Here is a 16,949-nt window from a genome sequence, read left to right on the forward strand (position 1 = left end):
GTCACAGTGCCATGTTATTCACTTTGCTTCCAGTGTAGACTTACTTATGTTTTGTTTATAGTACTGTTTGAGAGGCAGAGCATTTTACTATCACGCTACTCTTTAATTTTTCCATCTCTTCATGGAGTCTGGCTCTGTTGGTTCTTCTTGTCTAAAGAGAGTTTCATTCCTTCCTACTGTTACTAAATTCTTTCTCAAAAGCAATTTTGTTTGGTGTGTTGGAGGTCAGTGAGTCTGATATGAATTATTTTATAAAGTGTTGAAAAATAAATAAAATGTTTTCAGAGTGTAAACTTTACATTCCTCTGGATCCTGTTGGAGGAAAAATATCCCAACATCATAAGATGTGTTTTTATCTTAACAGTGCTCTGTGGTTCCTCCTATTAGTCTGAAATTTCATATTGAGGTCATCAGACCAAAGTTCAGATCTACCATAACTGAATAATACCTGCTGGCCTCAGGTTTGCAACCAGCTTCTGGTTGCAAACCAGTAACCTCCTCCCAGTGTCAGAATCTCACTGAGGAAGAAACTGCAATAGGTTTTCTATCACTTTAATATTGCTGCTATAACTAATGAATATTTGCATATGAAATAAGTCAATAGAGTTTCATTTACAATTTTTATATCTTCGTGTTATGAGGTAGATCTCAGCCGGCTGGTGACAGAAAAAGTAGATCTTGGTCTCAAAAAGTTTGGGCACCCCTGGTGTAAAGAGAACATTCATGAGAACATTTATCTAGACTATTTTCAGTTGATATAAGTTGATAAATATACATAATCACAAAAAACAGTCAACATCATATATATATATATACTTTGTACTTTGTACAACAACAACTACAAGCAACTACAAGCAAATGCTTGCTGTTCCAACATTGTGAAGGCATACTCTAGGCATACTGTACACTGGAATCGATACGATGAAATGGCTGGGAGGTAAAGTCCTTCTTATTGTTATGAGGACAAATGCCATAACGCTATAACCATGGATGGCAGGGATGGTTAGAAGAGTAGATGAAAGACAACACACTATTGGACAGAAAACGAAGCAGAGCAGAGAGGCCCTAATTCATCAAAGATCAATCTAATGATTCTGGTCTTTCTTCTTGTCATCAGTCTGCTGCAAAATTGCCTCATTTGTCTACATAAGACCCTCTGCCATGCCTCATTTCAGGGAGGTGAAAAGGATCAGACACAATGATGGAAATTATATATTATGAGAATTTGAAAAGATAGGTCAGAAAAGGGAGAACTCCAAAGCATCAACTTTGATAAAACATGTCTTTATCACTGCCTTACTACAGTTAAAATGTCTAAACTGACTAAAGTGCAACAATTGGTTTTGTTTTCCTAAAAAACTACATATTATCAGTCAAATAAAATGTGAAAATGCTCTTAAGGATAATCTAATGTAACTTTTGAAGGACGAATGGAACAGAAAAAAAAGAAACCTGAGAAGAACAATCAGCACAGAGCTGAGTGGTCTGTGATTGTAGTGAGCAGGGTAATAATCAACACACTTCATAGCAAAGGCAGCAATTACATCACGAGTTACACTTCACCATGATGGAGGCAGTTTTGTTAAAATAAACTTGAGTATAAAGACTAAACTTCAGAAAAACATAAGTACAGTGTTAACAGAATTAGTTACAGAAAAATATCAATAAAACCCTCAAAAGAGCAGTTTCTGCACTGTGAAATGCTATAAAACCAGACTAATATATGCCCAAAATGCTATGTACATTGATGGAGTCTTTCAGTTGGGATTAAACTATCTTTTCCAGGATTGTGATTTAGGGAGCATTCACTCTATTCCAGTTCAGTCTACTTTAATGGAACTCTAGTTCTCTTTCCAATCGAACGCTAATGCGGACAAAAAACGCAAGCTCTGGTCCATCTACAAACCTACGTCTTGGTTCAGTTCAAGATAACTAGTGTGGTTTGCGGTATTGCAATGTTTGGATATTTGTACTTCCCCAATCTGTCTACAGCTGCTTTGTCAGAAAAAATAAATACATCTTTGTTTTTAAGGCAGTAATGTATTACATTTTTAGTATTGTTTTGGCTCAAGCAGAAACCCTTAGTGAAAGAGCAGAAGAAAGGCAAGCCCTACTTGGAATGCATGCTCAGTCATATTTTTTTTCCTTATTTGTCTGTGTGTTATAGAAAACATTCCCAATACTTATGTAAAAACACTGAAGCAGAGGATAGCAGGTGAAATCTCAACTACAAAGAATGCACATTCCTGCTTCAAGGTTTTCATTCTATGTGGAAAAAGTGCTGAAATATGATTCCTCCTGCCATGACCTACCAAAGTTCATTGTCTTATCTTTGATCACCAATGGAGATGCCAACTGAGAGGCAACATTATGACTTTGCAGGTAATATGATGACAGAGAAGCCTAATAGGGAACGTGAGAAGGAGAAAGAAGAAACTCTTGATGCATTTATCTCTGCAGTAGAACATAACGGTAAAAAAAAAAAAAGAGACACAATAGTAAAAGTTCTAAAATCATCAACAGTCAACAACGGTGCATCAAGCACTCCCACCCCACATTCAACCATTCAGGCCATAGTAATTGACCAATCCTTTTGAAGTGGAACCTTCTTCACCACAGGGAGGAACTCTGAAGCTGTTCAGGGATCAAACAATGAGGGGCTATTTGAATACAGGCATGTGCTCACTGAACTTTTCTTAAATTGATTTTCTTGAGAGCATCGGCCTCTATAGTGACAATCAAACTCCCCAATGATCAGCTAGAGTCCACTACACTATAAGCTGACTGAAAGGAAGTCGAATACAAGTTTGTATATGTTGGCCTTGTCTGTAGTTTGCGTAAGGTAAGAATATTTATTGTTTGTTCTGAAGAGTTCTCTGACTGAAGAACTTCACATATTTACAAAAGAGGAAAAGTCTATCATTTAAAAGATAATTTTACTTGGAGATTATAAAACATTTGGGGATTAATTTATTTCACAACCTATTAGAAGACAATAGTTTTTAAGATAAATTTATCCCTGCTTGAGTTGATTTAAATTTTGCTACATGGGTGATTCATCCTGCTGGACGTATCCATCAGCAGATGGGAACCCAGTGGTCATAATGTGATGGACATGGTCAGCAGTAATGCTGAGGTACATTGAAATATATTTAAAAAATACTACAATACTAGAGTGTTATATTTTCACACTATGCATATCAATACTATATTTGGCCATTCGAAAAATGTTTTGTTGCCCTTGATGCCAACACGTTTGTATAATTTAATGGGTGAGATTCTACATTTCAAAGAGTGATGGAAACCTTTTGATGGAAAAGAAGGAGAGGAGTAAGAAAAATTTGAGTTTTGTTATCAATATTGTCAACCCAAATTTCAACAATATCACAAGTTCATGTTTTATTGATATAGTGAAATCCTTTTCTAATTAATAAAAAAATATATTTTTTGTTTACTTACAACACTTAACATAGGACCTTAAAAAACTTTTTCCAAACAATTATTCAAGTTTTCAAATTGTATAAACATTTTTGGATGATCATAACAAAGGTGGTGAAAGAATGCAAAGTGGAGTATGAAAATAAGTGTTTGTTACTCCTAAACTCTTAGTTTTTGTTGAAGCCTCTATTATGTTTAGTTGAATCTTTTCAGAAGTGACAGATGCTGCAAGAGTTGTACATAGGTGTCTACATGTGTGCTTCCTTGCTTAGGCAGAGCTAAAGCTGTGCCTGTTTAAAGTAGTGTAATCTCAGAAGAGCAGTGGTGTGGAACCCCGTGAAAGTGTGTAGGAGGGAAAAGAACTAAAAAAAAAAGAAAAAAGAAAGGTGGCTGGAAAGACTGTCACACATAAAGGCAACAACATGAAGAAAAAGCTGCCCCCTACATTACTGTAGGAAATACTAGCTATTTTGTGCTGCCATCAATGTGCATAGTGTTGTGTACTTGTACTTATATATGTATTGTGTAGGTTTGATTTGAATTTGTGAACGCAGCTAATAGTGTGTTCCAAATGCATACCAATTAATATTATCTTCATGCAAACTTTCTCTGCAAAAACAAAGATGGGTCTACATTTTTGTGTGCCTTAATAAAAGCAAAGTTAAGTTCCTGAATGTGGCAGATTGTGTGCTGCTGTACATGTTGAACTTCCAATTAGAGAGCACAACACTGGTGTATTAAGGACCCAAGTGCCAACCCAGCTTAAAGCTTCACAGTAAAATGCAAATACTCCTCGCACAGAAATCCTTCCCATGCCAACAGAGCACACACATTTACTATTAAATAGAAATAGATTTGCTGTCAGGTGCAAATATTTACAAAGGAACAGAACATCACTCAGATAGACATACAGCAATAGAGAAATATATAAAGGCACAGCTGGAAGAGATGGAGTCTAAAGCACTAGGGTTATACACTGGTATTTTCACATAAACACTGCTGCAAATGTGTACATAAGTTATCATATTAACTCTTACATTAATAATGCAAAAACAGTGGCATAGAACTGACTTGAATTTGATTTAAATACTCAAGACTCAACTCAATCTCTAGGTCTAGGACTTGAATCTTTATTTCATGTAGTCAGGGTAAACGTGAGTGTAGGTGTAGATCATTTGAATGATCAAATAAACTTTGTCAGCTTTCAGCTAAAAATGACTGATTGCCATGGTTACATTACACTCACAACATTTGGCTTCTTAGTAATCTTTCTTAACATTACATTCCAGAAAAAAAAGCTAAATGCAGCTTCCAAGTGCTTCTAGTTTTATTTAATGTTTTCGTCAAGCAAAGCTTTATAGTAAGTAAATCACAGACCTCTAAAAGAGATGTGCACATTTTTCTGTTTGAGGTTTCTCAGATTGGGAACTATTAAAGATTTTCTTTTTTTTTTAAACATTTTATTCATGTTAGCTGTAGCCATGTAATAATGGCCACAAAATTATCTCGCAAACATAATCATCAGCTATACCAGTTTAATGTTGCGTCTCTAAATTGCCACATATGTCACAGATATGTACTAAGGCCACATAATCAATGCAAATGTTACTCAACTGGAGCAGCAATGGTTCAGTAAAAACATTACCTTATCACATACTATTCTATTCAGATGCTCTGTCTGCAAGGATGGTGATCTACTCACCACACGATACAGAATGCTTGAGTGTCTATGACTGACATACTCCTCCTGACTATCTAATTTATTCACCTAATAATTATTAGGTGCAGAGGCACACTTTTAGATGTGCCTCTGCTGCTCCACACCTGAATAGAATAATTCGGTCATTAGCAAGGCTCTGGAGAACTGATCTACACAAGGAGGAAGTAATTAAGCCATTTCATTCCAGTGTTTTGTACTTGTGGCACATCTAAAAACTGCAGGACACCGGCCCTTGAGGACTGGAGTTTGACACCTGTGCAGTTTGCTGTAGGTAGGACAGTAGACTTTAATCTCCAGATCAGTAAGAATGAAAAAAATCTAAATCTGAAATTAGAAGTGCTTCTCAATTCCAGTCCTCAGCCCCCCGTTCTCTGCATGTTTTATATGTGTCTCTATTTTAGAACAGCTGATCCAAATGATTGCATGACCTCTTCTGCAGCATCAAGTACTGCAGAAGCCTGTTAATCACCCACGGATTCAATCCAGGTGTGTGGCAGAAGGGAAACATCTAAAACATGCAGGGCAGGGGGGCCTGAGGACCGGAATTGAGAAACACTGCATTAAGGTAAAATGAATGCACTCCAGCTGGGCACAGCAAACACAGATTTTTTAAAATTCATTCTTGCTGCATAAAGAAGCCTGAGCTGAGGTCTTTTTTTACGCAGTGGATCTAGATTGTGGCTCTGGGTCAGAGGTACTGTAGTCGATAAGTGCTATAAAAATACTGCACTGTGATGGAAATGTTAAGTAACCATGTGTTTCTTTCAAACGTTCATGTTCTTGGCTGAAACCAATGACAAAAAAAGTGGGAATATGTTTAGCAACTGTTATAAACAGAGGGTGGTTTCTTCATAAACTCAAGTATTTCTATTGAAATTGATGTTTTAAACTTTTTTTCTCTGTTTCTGCTCTGGTGAGTAGAACATGTCGCGGCACATCACACAGTTTTCCCACTGCATATTACCGGGTTCTGAATTTTTTTCTCTTAAAAGTTAAAGTCTCACAAATTTTGGAAAACACAGAGTTGTTACTGTTACCTTTATTCTGTCGGCTTGCCAGATGATAGGACTTGGATCTATAATATATGTATGTTTGAGTGTAGATATTGTCCAGATCTTGTCTCCAAGTATCTGGACTCAAAGACTGAAGAAGCTGCTCTACAGTGTCAAAGGCAGCTATGGTTCTATCCAAGTCCTCCAGTGTCTGAGGAGCCTCTGTGACTGGCATCTCGTTTGCACTCATGTCCTGCAATAAATAAAGGAGGAAAGATTAAAACTAAAATTTTCAAATTTAAAAATAACAAAATTAAAATGCTTTTCAGTAAAATGTATTTTTTAGACTAAGTATTAGCAAAGAAATACCCACAGAAGGCAGTAAAACTCTTACGTAGACTGGGACTGAGACATTAGCAGTCATGTTTCAAAGGACTAAGGTAAGTAATGAAATGATTTATAAAGGTTATATGGGAGAGTTGGCCTGATTAAAGATGACAATAAAACAGAAGTACTCCATTGGGACTTAACATTTGTTAATATTTACTGTAAGAGCTTAAATTAAGTGGCCTTGTGGGCATAAATCAATCACACTACCTTATGCCTTCCTCCATTTTTTTCTCTAAAATGTGAAATAGATCAGCCCAACTCAAGATAATACTATAAAGGGAATTTTAAAAGCCACTATATCAAGATGTAGTACTTTATGAATGTGAGGCTAACACCTGAAAAATGTCTGCCTTTGCATAATCAATTTAAAAGGACAAATAGCTATAACGGATGGACCACATTTTACATCTGCTGCTTAGTTGGCAGCAGCTACATAAATGGACTTAGGAGGAGATGCATGGTAGCTTTATACAATTATCAGGTTTTATAAATCAAGAGATAGCAAAAACCTAATTATTTGACTTTCACTGGTTATTGTTAGCATCTATTTATTTATCTAATAAATGTCTGAATGCTTTAGTAAATACAAAATAATTAAAAAGTGAATGCATGCAGCTAGTTTTGCCAATCCGTTGCAGGTAATTTACTGAATATCAACAAGTGTTCCCACTTCTGTAAAATAAGGAATTCTATCAGTTTGCTGATCTGGAAAATTAAGGTCCAACTTAATAGAATGCTAAGAAGGACATACATTACCACTGATCTTGAAGAAGTAGTAGCTTTCATTAACACAAAAAACAATCCTCCTCAAAGAGGCAAGGTAGTGAAAAGGTCAAGAAAAAGATAATTACTGCAAGTTATAGCCGCTGACTGAGGTTCCACAAGAAATTCATTTCCAGGGTGTAGCGTTTTACACATGGTCCCTGCAGTGATTTCATTTTTTAATAAATACATAACACTGTGTAACAGGCCATTAACTGTTTTGATTTGAAGTTTCTTCAAATTCTTTTAAAACCTAACAAAGACTAGAAGGTTAGGCATTATTTTTTGATGCAACACCTTAAAATTGAATGAGAGTGTAATCAAATTTTAGCATGGCTGTATTATTGAAATTATTAAGAGGTCTACAAAGCAAACAGATGCAAGTAAAAAACATCATGAACCAATAAATGAAAGCCCACAAGTTTCAATGTATCCATAAAAATATCCCACTGTTAATTTAGAATAAGTAAGCATGGCTCTACATTTCAAACCACTAATATAATAAATATGGTATATGCCCTATGTTTAATGTGTGTGTGTTAGTCACAAAATATGTCATAAATGCAAGTCTAATGGATTTCTTTCTTTTTTTGGTAATGTCTCAGCATGAAGTACCTGGAAAGTAGCTGAACTGCATGCATTTACTATGTGAAATACAAAAGCATTTTATGGAAAAAAAAATTGTTTTATTGCAATATCAGTCTAGTATAAAACAGAATATATAAAATAAATTTCTAACTTTAAAGTTTCCACTAAAAATACAAATACAAAAGTATGCATTTAGTCTTTTCATAAATCACTATAACAAAATCAAGCCTTATGTGTTGCCCTGCGACAGACTGGCGACCTGTCCAGGGTGACCCTGCCTCTCGCCCGGAACGTTAGCTGGAGGTAGACACCAGCACCCCTCCCAACCCCACTAGGAACAAGAGTGTTAGAAAATGGATGGATGAATGGAAAATCAAGCCTTTCTATTTAGCTTTCTATTTGCTAGTGTAATAACTCACCGACATGAGTTCAGTGACAGCTTCCCAATTGGTGTCACCCTAGAAAATGTAAAACAGAACAAGATAAAGTAAATGTAATGTCAGTTAAAATAATTATTTGGAGGATTATTTGTAAAGGCCTGACCCACTTAGTGTATTAATTATTTTTGATGTTTTCTGGCTTTAGTGCAATATAAAGTTCAAACAGTGGATCAAGCAAGACTGGTGGTACTTGGGCTGGCTTTAGTGGTATGCAAATAAATTTGGTGTTAACATTTCCAAAGTACCGGTAATATAACAGAAAATAACAGTTTTAAGAACATCAGACCATACACGTCATTTAGACACGTCATCTCTTCTTTAATCAGAAAGAAAAGCGAGGTGCACAATATTTTGAAAACCTCCAGAAAATAATTAGGTGGAGGATTAGGACCAGGAACAAATCCTAGTAGCAGCTTCGCAAAGTTTAATTTAACCCAGATGTCAAAACATCTATCCAGGAATGACATGACACCCAACTTAGCTGTAGTTCCAAATTGGACATAGGAAAGACAAGGGGATTTGCTTTTTGTTGAGCTAATTACCATCAAAATTACTGTACTTTCCAATGATTTCTTTTACTTTGATGCCAAGTAGCAGCATATTCAACACAAGTCAAAACATTGACTGGCGGCTGACTTTAAAAGATACAAATCAACAGAAGTTTAAATAGACAGTTCACCACATTTGTTTTAAAGATGTGTCAGTCATTCTTAAGTTTCCCATTAAATCAAATCATCTTAACTATTCAGTGTCCACATGTAAGCTGGACTAAAGCTACTGTAAGTCATGCTGAAATACATAAAGCAAAAGGTCAGCTGAAGGTCTTTAACATCAAAGAAAATGAAAAGTCAGATTGTTTAAGAAGTGACCTCCCACCTAACAGTTCAGTGCTCCTCTACTTTTCTATTTTTTTTATTACATACTTGACCTTAAAAAGAACTTGCAAAGAACTGGGTGGAGCATTCACATGTTTTCCAGGAAAACCAGGTGTCTGCCTGACTGGCTGCCAGCAGAGGGTTTCCAAAGAACCTAGTCATAGCACATCTATGCAGATATGTGCAATTGTTGGAGAAACAAATCAGACTCCAGTCACAGTGTGTTGTTCTGGACACGGTTGACCAAGTTTGTTTTGAATATTCCCATTCGCATACTTGCATTTATAGACATCTTTAAGGAATCACAAAGCACATCAAGTTGCGCTAGCTATTAGATCTGTCTCCTTTTTAAAGTCCTAAATGTCCTTACTGATAAATGTGGAACAGTAAATCTGTCTCCATGCACTCCAATGAACACCCCGCACTCACTTTGTTCTGCTGCATGTGTTGGGGTGAGCTGTAGATGTAATAGGGCTGAGATAAAAGGTGGTCAGTGTGCAGAGGTCGTTTTAAAAGACTCTTGTATGTGGCTTGAAATGCACTCACAAACATAGATGTACAAAGTAGTTGTGACTGAGGTCAGAGTGTTTCCTATAAGATTGTCAGCACTACTATTATTCACTCTGCGGTGACTTGGATCTCTAAATTTATGGCCTAAATCTACTTAAAAGTTACAATCCAGGAGAACTAAACTTAGCAAAGGATGGGCAATTAGAAAATATTTCTTGGATGAGTCTAAGTCTAAAGGAAATACATCTGAGTCAATGTAAGACCTACTAAGGTCAGGGAAGTTGACTAACTCAAGAAGATGTTTACAGCATTCTTGTCTATTTTTTTTTTTTTTTTTTCAAAAACCAAATGCTGAATGTGAACCAAATTCTGGATCACTTTTCTGGTTCAATCAACCACACTTGTAATATTACAAAGAACAAAGTCTTTGTTCCCTATGTAAATATAGGTCCCAGTGAATGCAATTTTAAGATAAAAAAATCTATGTTAAAATTATTATGGTTTAATCGCCTCTGCAGCAGCTGGCTATGCTGATCTTCCTCCATATCAACACATCTTAAATTCCATATAGCACTGGAAGCTATCATTATTTTCATTAAAAAAACAAAAATATACTTTCAGTTGTAGCAGATAGTGCGAAAAAAAACTTCAATGATAATTTATTAAATGTATGTTTTGTTTTTTCAATTTAACAGGGATGTCTCTTGGATAAGTTATAGATGCAGCAATTCCCAAACAATCACAATTAGACTGTTCTGAGCTGCAGTAGCTAAAAGATGTAGCTCAATGTAACTCTAATTGTAGACGTTAGTAAGAATAGACAGTCTCTTAAAATTCTACAAATTTCTACATAGTTTGTACGTATCTGGCATTTTGAGGGTGTCATTACTTATTCATGTTTCTTTACTTCATAAACAACGACATGTCGGGATGTTTTCAACTTGAGGTTAAATTTTGAAGAAAAAAATATACATACTGGTAAAGACAGGACCATTTCTATGTTGACACCCTTGAATTAAAAGAAAATGTTTTCTTTTTTATCATGATCAGATGTTAACAAACTTACTGATTTCCTGTGGAACTACCTGAAGCATCGTATTATTCCCTTAGAGAGTTAACATAAAGCCTGTGTTATTTTAACACGCTTTTGTTTTATATGATGTATTACTGTTGCTGGGAGAAACAGACAGTCCTGCTTTCAATTTTGCTTTTAATACTTTGGTTCACTGAAAGAAAAAATGTACCTTGGCATATTCACTGGTGGTGAGGGAATGGATTCTTATTTACAGTAGCAGCCCAGTGGAAAGGACATAAGGAAGGTGCCCCTTTCAACTCCATTTTGTACAATTGGACACTCAAACAGCAGAGAATCAAGAATGGGGTAGACAGCGAGGAAAGCGAATGCGTTTCCCCATCAGCTTTTACAACGCATGAGCAGCTGGAAGGACATTCAAGTTAGAGGATAAATTACACTGACCACATCTCTGCTGTTTCATCTATGCCTGAGCTGAAGCTTATTCTCAGGTTATAACCTAAAGAATATTCTCATGCAGCAATAAATCTTTCCTTTAGTATCACACTTCTGAACTTGCACACTTCTACCTAACAGTTTTAGTATTTTTCTTAAGAGATTTATCTTTTTTTTTTTAAAGATTTTATTGGCTCTAGTGACCTTTATTTGACAGTGAATTGACAGGAAAGAGGGTAATGAGAGAAGGGGGAAGACATGCGGCAAAGGTCGCCAGGCTGGGAATCGAACCTGCGACAGCTGCGTCAAGGACTAAGGCCTCTATATGTGGGTTGTGCTTAACCCCTGCGCCACCACAGCACACCCCTTAAGAGATTTATCTAAAGAAATGTTATGCATGTATTGTTGTGACACAATAAATGCTTGTGTGGTGAACTACTAGATCAAACGGGACATATTACACGTAAATGAGTATTATCAGAGCAGTCTTTCATAAATATTGAAAAATTATGAGAAACATTGGAAACTGCTCCAAGAAAAGCATTGTAGCTGGTTATTTACTGAGTTAATTAGTACTTAGTAACCTGCTTTTGGTTGCTTGACCAGACATGGTGCTTGCAGCTTGTCTAACTAAATTTAAAACATTGTTGCCTTACTAAAGTAATACACGTTTAGTTTCCAAATCAAAGTTGTACATGTTTATTGTGACAAAAAATGCTTCTGAACAGTCAATTTTATCATTTTTTAGTAAAAGAAAAGGGTTTAAGTCTTCTTTCAGAAAGCTGGAGGTCAGTGAGGAGCAATGGGTAAGCAGCAACGAAGGAAAATCTTCCCAATCGGAATAGCTGTAGTTTAATGATAGGACTGATCTTAAGTTTCTTTCTGGATCTCCATTTTTGCCTTTATTCCTCTCTATATGCTGTCTTTGTTTTAGTTTCCTATATGGATTTTTGTTTTATCAGGTCCACACCAATTTATTCCACATAGCCCAGTACCTCACGACTGGCTTTCTTGCCAGTTTTCTCATTGTCTCTCGCAGTTTGGCTTGTTTTAGTCATTAGCTGACATCCTGATAGCATCTCAGACACCTGTTCTCCCCTTCCAGTACTGCTTCTCCTCATTCTCTCCCTCTAACTCTTCTTCCTTCACACTTTTTTTTTGTGCCTCCTCTCCTTCTCCTTATCTGTTCGACAGGTCTGAAGAGAACAAATTAGACCTACTAAATTAAGCCACACGCAGAGCTCCAGTCTAGCTTGAGGGGATTTATGTGTGTGAGTGTGTGCATGTCTGTTAAAGATAGAAAGATGCAACACTCACACTCAAACGCAGGAGCTCTTTAAAAATTGGGTAAAACTGATCTAATGAGAAGGGCCTCAAGAATTGGTTTCTGTTCGTAATGCAAAGGGTTGTGATTATTTGACCAGAGGAGAGATTGCAAAAAATGAGGGAGGAAGGGGGAAAAAAGCTGTAAGACTCTGAGAGGGGTAGATAAGAAAGTTATTTGTGGTTTACACAGTGGCAGAGTAAGTAAGTAGGTATATTTAGGTCAGAACTTCATCATGGGAGGCTTTCACATTTCCCTGTCATCATTACAGACTGAAAGGTAGCACTCAGCGCAAGATAGTTGAGGGTATACCCAGCTGGTTGACTGGAGTCTATTTTAGAGTTTGAATTTCTGCAGGTGGTCTTCTCCAGGTGGTCCTTCCCACAGTCCAGATTCATAAGTGATGCAGTTAATTGGTGACTGCAGATTAGAAAGCGAGCCTGAGTCGTTGTCTGGCTCTCAGCATTAGTCCTGTGATTCACAAGTTAGTTTCCAACATGTAATCTGCTTCTCACCAACTACCAGCTGGGACAGGCCTGGGACATGACTGCACCGAGGTGCATCCATCTTACCATCCAGAAAGTTAAGAACTATGATTATTCAGAAAATATAGGAATTCCTATAAACTCATTAAAAAGCTAACTAAACAGAGTTTGTTTTTTTGTAGCTTGTTAGTAAAATATTTATGAAAAAAATGCTGACTGGTTTAAAGTTAGCAAAGGCCTACAGAGTCAGACAGCTTAAAATATCTTTTTCGTGTTACTATAAAGCTTCAGACAGACCAGATCCTTCCAAATAGTCCTTCCACACAGCAAAAAATACTATGGAGCACCACTACAAAGCAAGTGAAGTGTGGTAAAATCCACACGCTTCAGTAGTTTCAGGATAAAGTTAGAGTAGCTGTTGTTTAGGAAGCAACTTTAAATTTAAGTGAGGGTCTTTATTTAGAATGGTGTGTATTAACACATCTGCATTATGCTCTAATGGAAATATAAAATGACACAAAAGCTAAATGTCATCAGTAGTCCTAAGCTGCTGTAAGACATCCTAATACTTTAGATTATTCTGGAAGAATAGAGGAATAAAATAATTATCTGTTATGACATGTTTTAAATCTGCTCTAAAATTTCCTTTTGATATAATATTTTATCCTCAATGTTAATCTAAAAGACATGTGTTATAATTTCAGTGTGTGCTCAACTGCACTGCAGCTTAATCATAAATATTAAGCGCAGTGAAATCGGGTGGTGACCAGACTCAAAGAGTTTTCAGTTTGACTGGACCTGACTGGTGACAGACTGGTTGGAAAATAAAATTCTGACATTCTTTCAGTGAGAGAGAGAGAGAGCACACCATACCTGAACACTAACAGGCTGCACTGACAACAACACTCCTCTGTATCAAAGCCGCTGTTGAGGAAAGAGGACTCAAAGTATTGGGATCAAAGAGGTGTTAAAAAATGAAGCCAGAGAAAACAGGAAAGTTAGAAGAAGCATTTTAAAATGAAACCAGAGGCATGTCAGCAGTTCATTCAGGTAGCTGCAGCAGGGGGCTAGACTTCAGAGGCTGCTTGGCAATTTGAACTTTTACTGTTTGGATATTTTTTGGTAAAACGAGACATGGGCCACAGAAAGCCAATTGTTTACCTTTTGTTGTTATAGATGAAGGGGCAAATAGACAGACCATGGCCCTGTTTCAGAAAGCAGGCTTAGCAAACTCTTACGTTAAAAGAAAAAATTATATCATTCTCATAAACCAGTGAAAACATCAACCAAACTGTAACCTGGAGAAGTTAAATTCTTTGTAGATGTACTAGGTTTATGATAAGAAAACCATAAATACAGATCTGTACATCATAATATTTTCTATATTATAAAATTCATTTAGTGTGTGTTTGTATACATGATATATATATATATATATATATATATATATATATATATATATATATATATATATATATATATATATATATATATATATATATATATATATATACCAGACAGAAACACCCTTGGAGCCAACTGCAAACCACTTGCACAAGTGTCCATCAAATGTGGCATATACCAAGGAGATGCTCTGTCCCCACTACTGTTCTGCATAGGCCTGAACCCCCTCAGCCAAATTATCAACAAGACTGGCTACGGATACCGACTCAAAAATGGGGCCAACATCAGTCACCTTCTCTACATGGATGACATCAAGCTGTATGCCAAGAGTGAGCGAGACATCGACTCACTGATCCACACCACCAGGATCTACAGCACAGACATTGGGATGTCATTCGGACTAGAGAAGTGTGGTCGGCTGATCACCAAGAGGGGGAAGGTCATCCGCACAGAAGGGGTCTCACTCCCAGAAGGAACAATAGCAGACATAGAGGACAGTTACAAGTACCTAGGTATACCACAAGCAAATGGCAACCTCGATGAGGTCACAAGGAAAGGAGCCACAGCTAAATACCTCCAACGAATAAGGCAAGTCCTGAGAAGCCAGCTCAATGGCAAGAACGAAATCCGTGCGATAAACAGCTATGCCCTGCCAGTAATCAGATACCCTGCTGGAATAATTAGCTGGCCAAAGGAGGAGATAAAAGCCACGGATATTAAGACTAGAAAACTACTAACAATGCATGGAGGGTTCCATCCCAAATCCAGCACCCTGAGACTGTACACGAGCCGCAAGGAAGGAGGCAGAGGACTAGTGAGTGTGAGAACCACAGTCCAGGACGAAACAACTAAGATCCATAAATACATCAGGGACAAAGCCTCAACAGACAATGTGCTCAGTGAATGTCTCAGACAACAGGGAATGGAGGTTGAGGTGCCAGAGATACCATCATGGGAGGACAAGCCCCTACATGGGATGTACCACCAGCAAATAACCCAAGTGGCTGATATCAGTAAATCCTACCAATGGCTGGAAAAAGCTGGACTCAAGGACAGCACAGAGGCCCTCATCCTGGCCGCCCAGGAACAGGCCCTAAACACCAGAGCAATAGAGGCCCAGATCTACCACACCAGACAAGACCCAAGGTGTAGGTTGTGCAAGGAGGCCCCTGAGACAGTCCAGCACATAACAGCAGGGTGCAAGATACTGACAGGGAAAGCGTACATGGAACGACATAACCAAGTTGCAGGCATAGTGTACAGAAACATCTGTGCAGAATATGGACTGGAAACCCCGAGATCAAAGTGGGAAACACCCCCAAACGTGACGGAGAATGCCAGAGCTAAGATCCTGTGGGACTTCCAGATCCAGACAGACAAAATGGTAATGGCGAACCAACCAGACATTGTCGTAGTGGATAAACAACAGAGGAAAGCCGTTGTGGTAGATGTAGCAATACCAAGCGACTGCAACATCAGGAAAAAGGAGCACGAGAAACTAGAAAAATACCAGGGCCTCAGGGAGGAACTGGAGAGGGCCTGGAAGGTGAAGACCACAGTGGTGCCTGTGGTCATCGGGGCCCTCGGGGCAGTCACCCCCAAACTGGACCAATGGCTACAACAGATCCCAGGAACAACATCAGACATCTCAGTCCAGAAATGTGCAGTCCTTGGCACAGCCAAGATACTGCGCAGAACCCTCAAGCTCCCAGGCCTCTGGTAGAGGACCCGAGCTCAGAGGATAAGAACCACCCGCGGTGGGTGAGAAGGGAATTTTTATTTTTATTTTTTTATATAATTTACTTTTAGGAATTGTTAAAAGTGATTGTAGTCAATTTTAATGCATGTAGCTTAAATATTTATCTTATATCTGTTTCCTAAAAGGACAAATTGTTGCAAGAGCAACAGCGAAAGTTTTTTTTTTTATTTCATATTCACTCAATAAAGTACAAAAATGACACCACAAATGAAGGTTTATGAACAAATAAAAAGAGAATGCTTTCACTTTCTTTTTGGTTTGTCTTGACTTTTATTTCTTCTCATGACTCTTTCTTCTCAGATAATCGACAGAGCCAGGAGCTCTTCATCTCTTCCTCTTTCTTAGCTTTTACTAGGAACCTTCTTTAATGCCTCTTTGACTTTCTGCTGCTCGCTCTTCCCCTCTAGCCCGTTGATTACAGAGCAGAGTAACATCTTAAATTCAGAGCCTCTCTCTTTATTCTTTGGGCTTCCTGACAAAATGACAAAGCAAATCACCTTATCCATTCATTTGCCAGCCTCTAAGAGAACAGTTTTGCATCCTCCCAATGTCCTGTCCTATTTCTCTCGATTTCTCCTCTTCTGTCAAATGGATGGATAGGAAAGGCTTGGCTACATGTTACAGCTTCGTATTTTACAGAAAGCTTTGCTATGACCACTGTGGTACCATATCTTATTGCACTTCATTTCATCGTTTTGCTTACTGTCAAATTCAGTCGTAAGTGCTTAAAGACAAACATGTTAAATTAAAAACATATTTGTGTGTCTCTAATAATTGCAGCTGCAACATGTGAG

General features: G+C 37.5%; 1 protein-coding gene across 1 annotated transcript in view; it reads right to left on the bottom strand.

Annotated features, from left to right (window-relative positions):
* Positions 1–16,949, bottom strand: part of pdgfd (platelet derived growth factor D) — a 66,823-nt gene that overhangs the window by 9,564 nt on the left and 40,310 nt on the right. The window contains exons 4-5 of the mRNA XM_023350688.1: positions 8,310–8,348; positions 6,196–6,403 (exon numbers count right to left, since the gene is read on the bottom strand). Of these exons, the coding sequence (XP_023206456.1) occupies positions 6,196–6,403; positions 8,310–8,348 (247 nt within the window). The remainder of the gene's footprint in view (positions 1–6,195; positions 6,404–8,309; positions 8,349–16,949) is intronic.

The sequence above is a fragment of the Xiphophorus maculatus genome, chromosome 18 (genome assembly GCF_002775205.1).
Source record: "Xiphophorus maculatus strain JP 163 A chromosome 18, X_maculatus-5.0-male, whole genome shotgun sequence".
NCBI classification, from domain to species: Eukaryota; Metazoa; Chordata; class Actinopteri; order Cyprinodontiformes; family Poeciliidae; genus Xiphophorus; species Xiphophorus maculatus.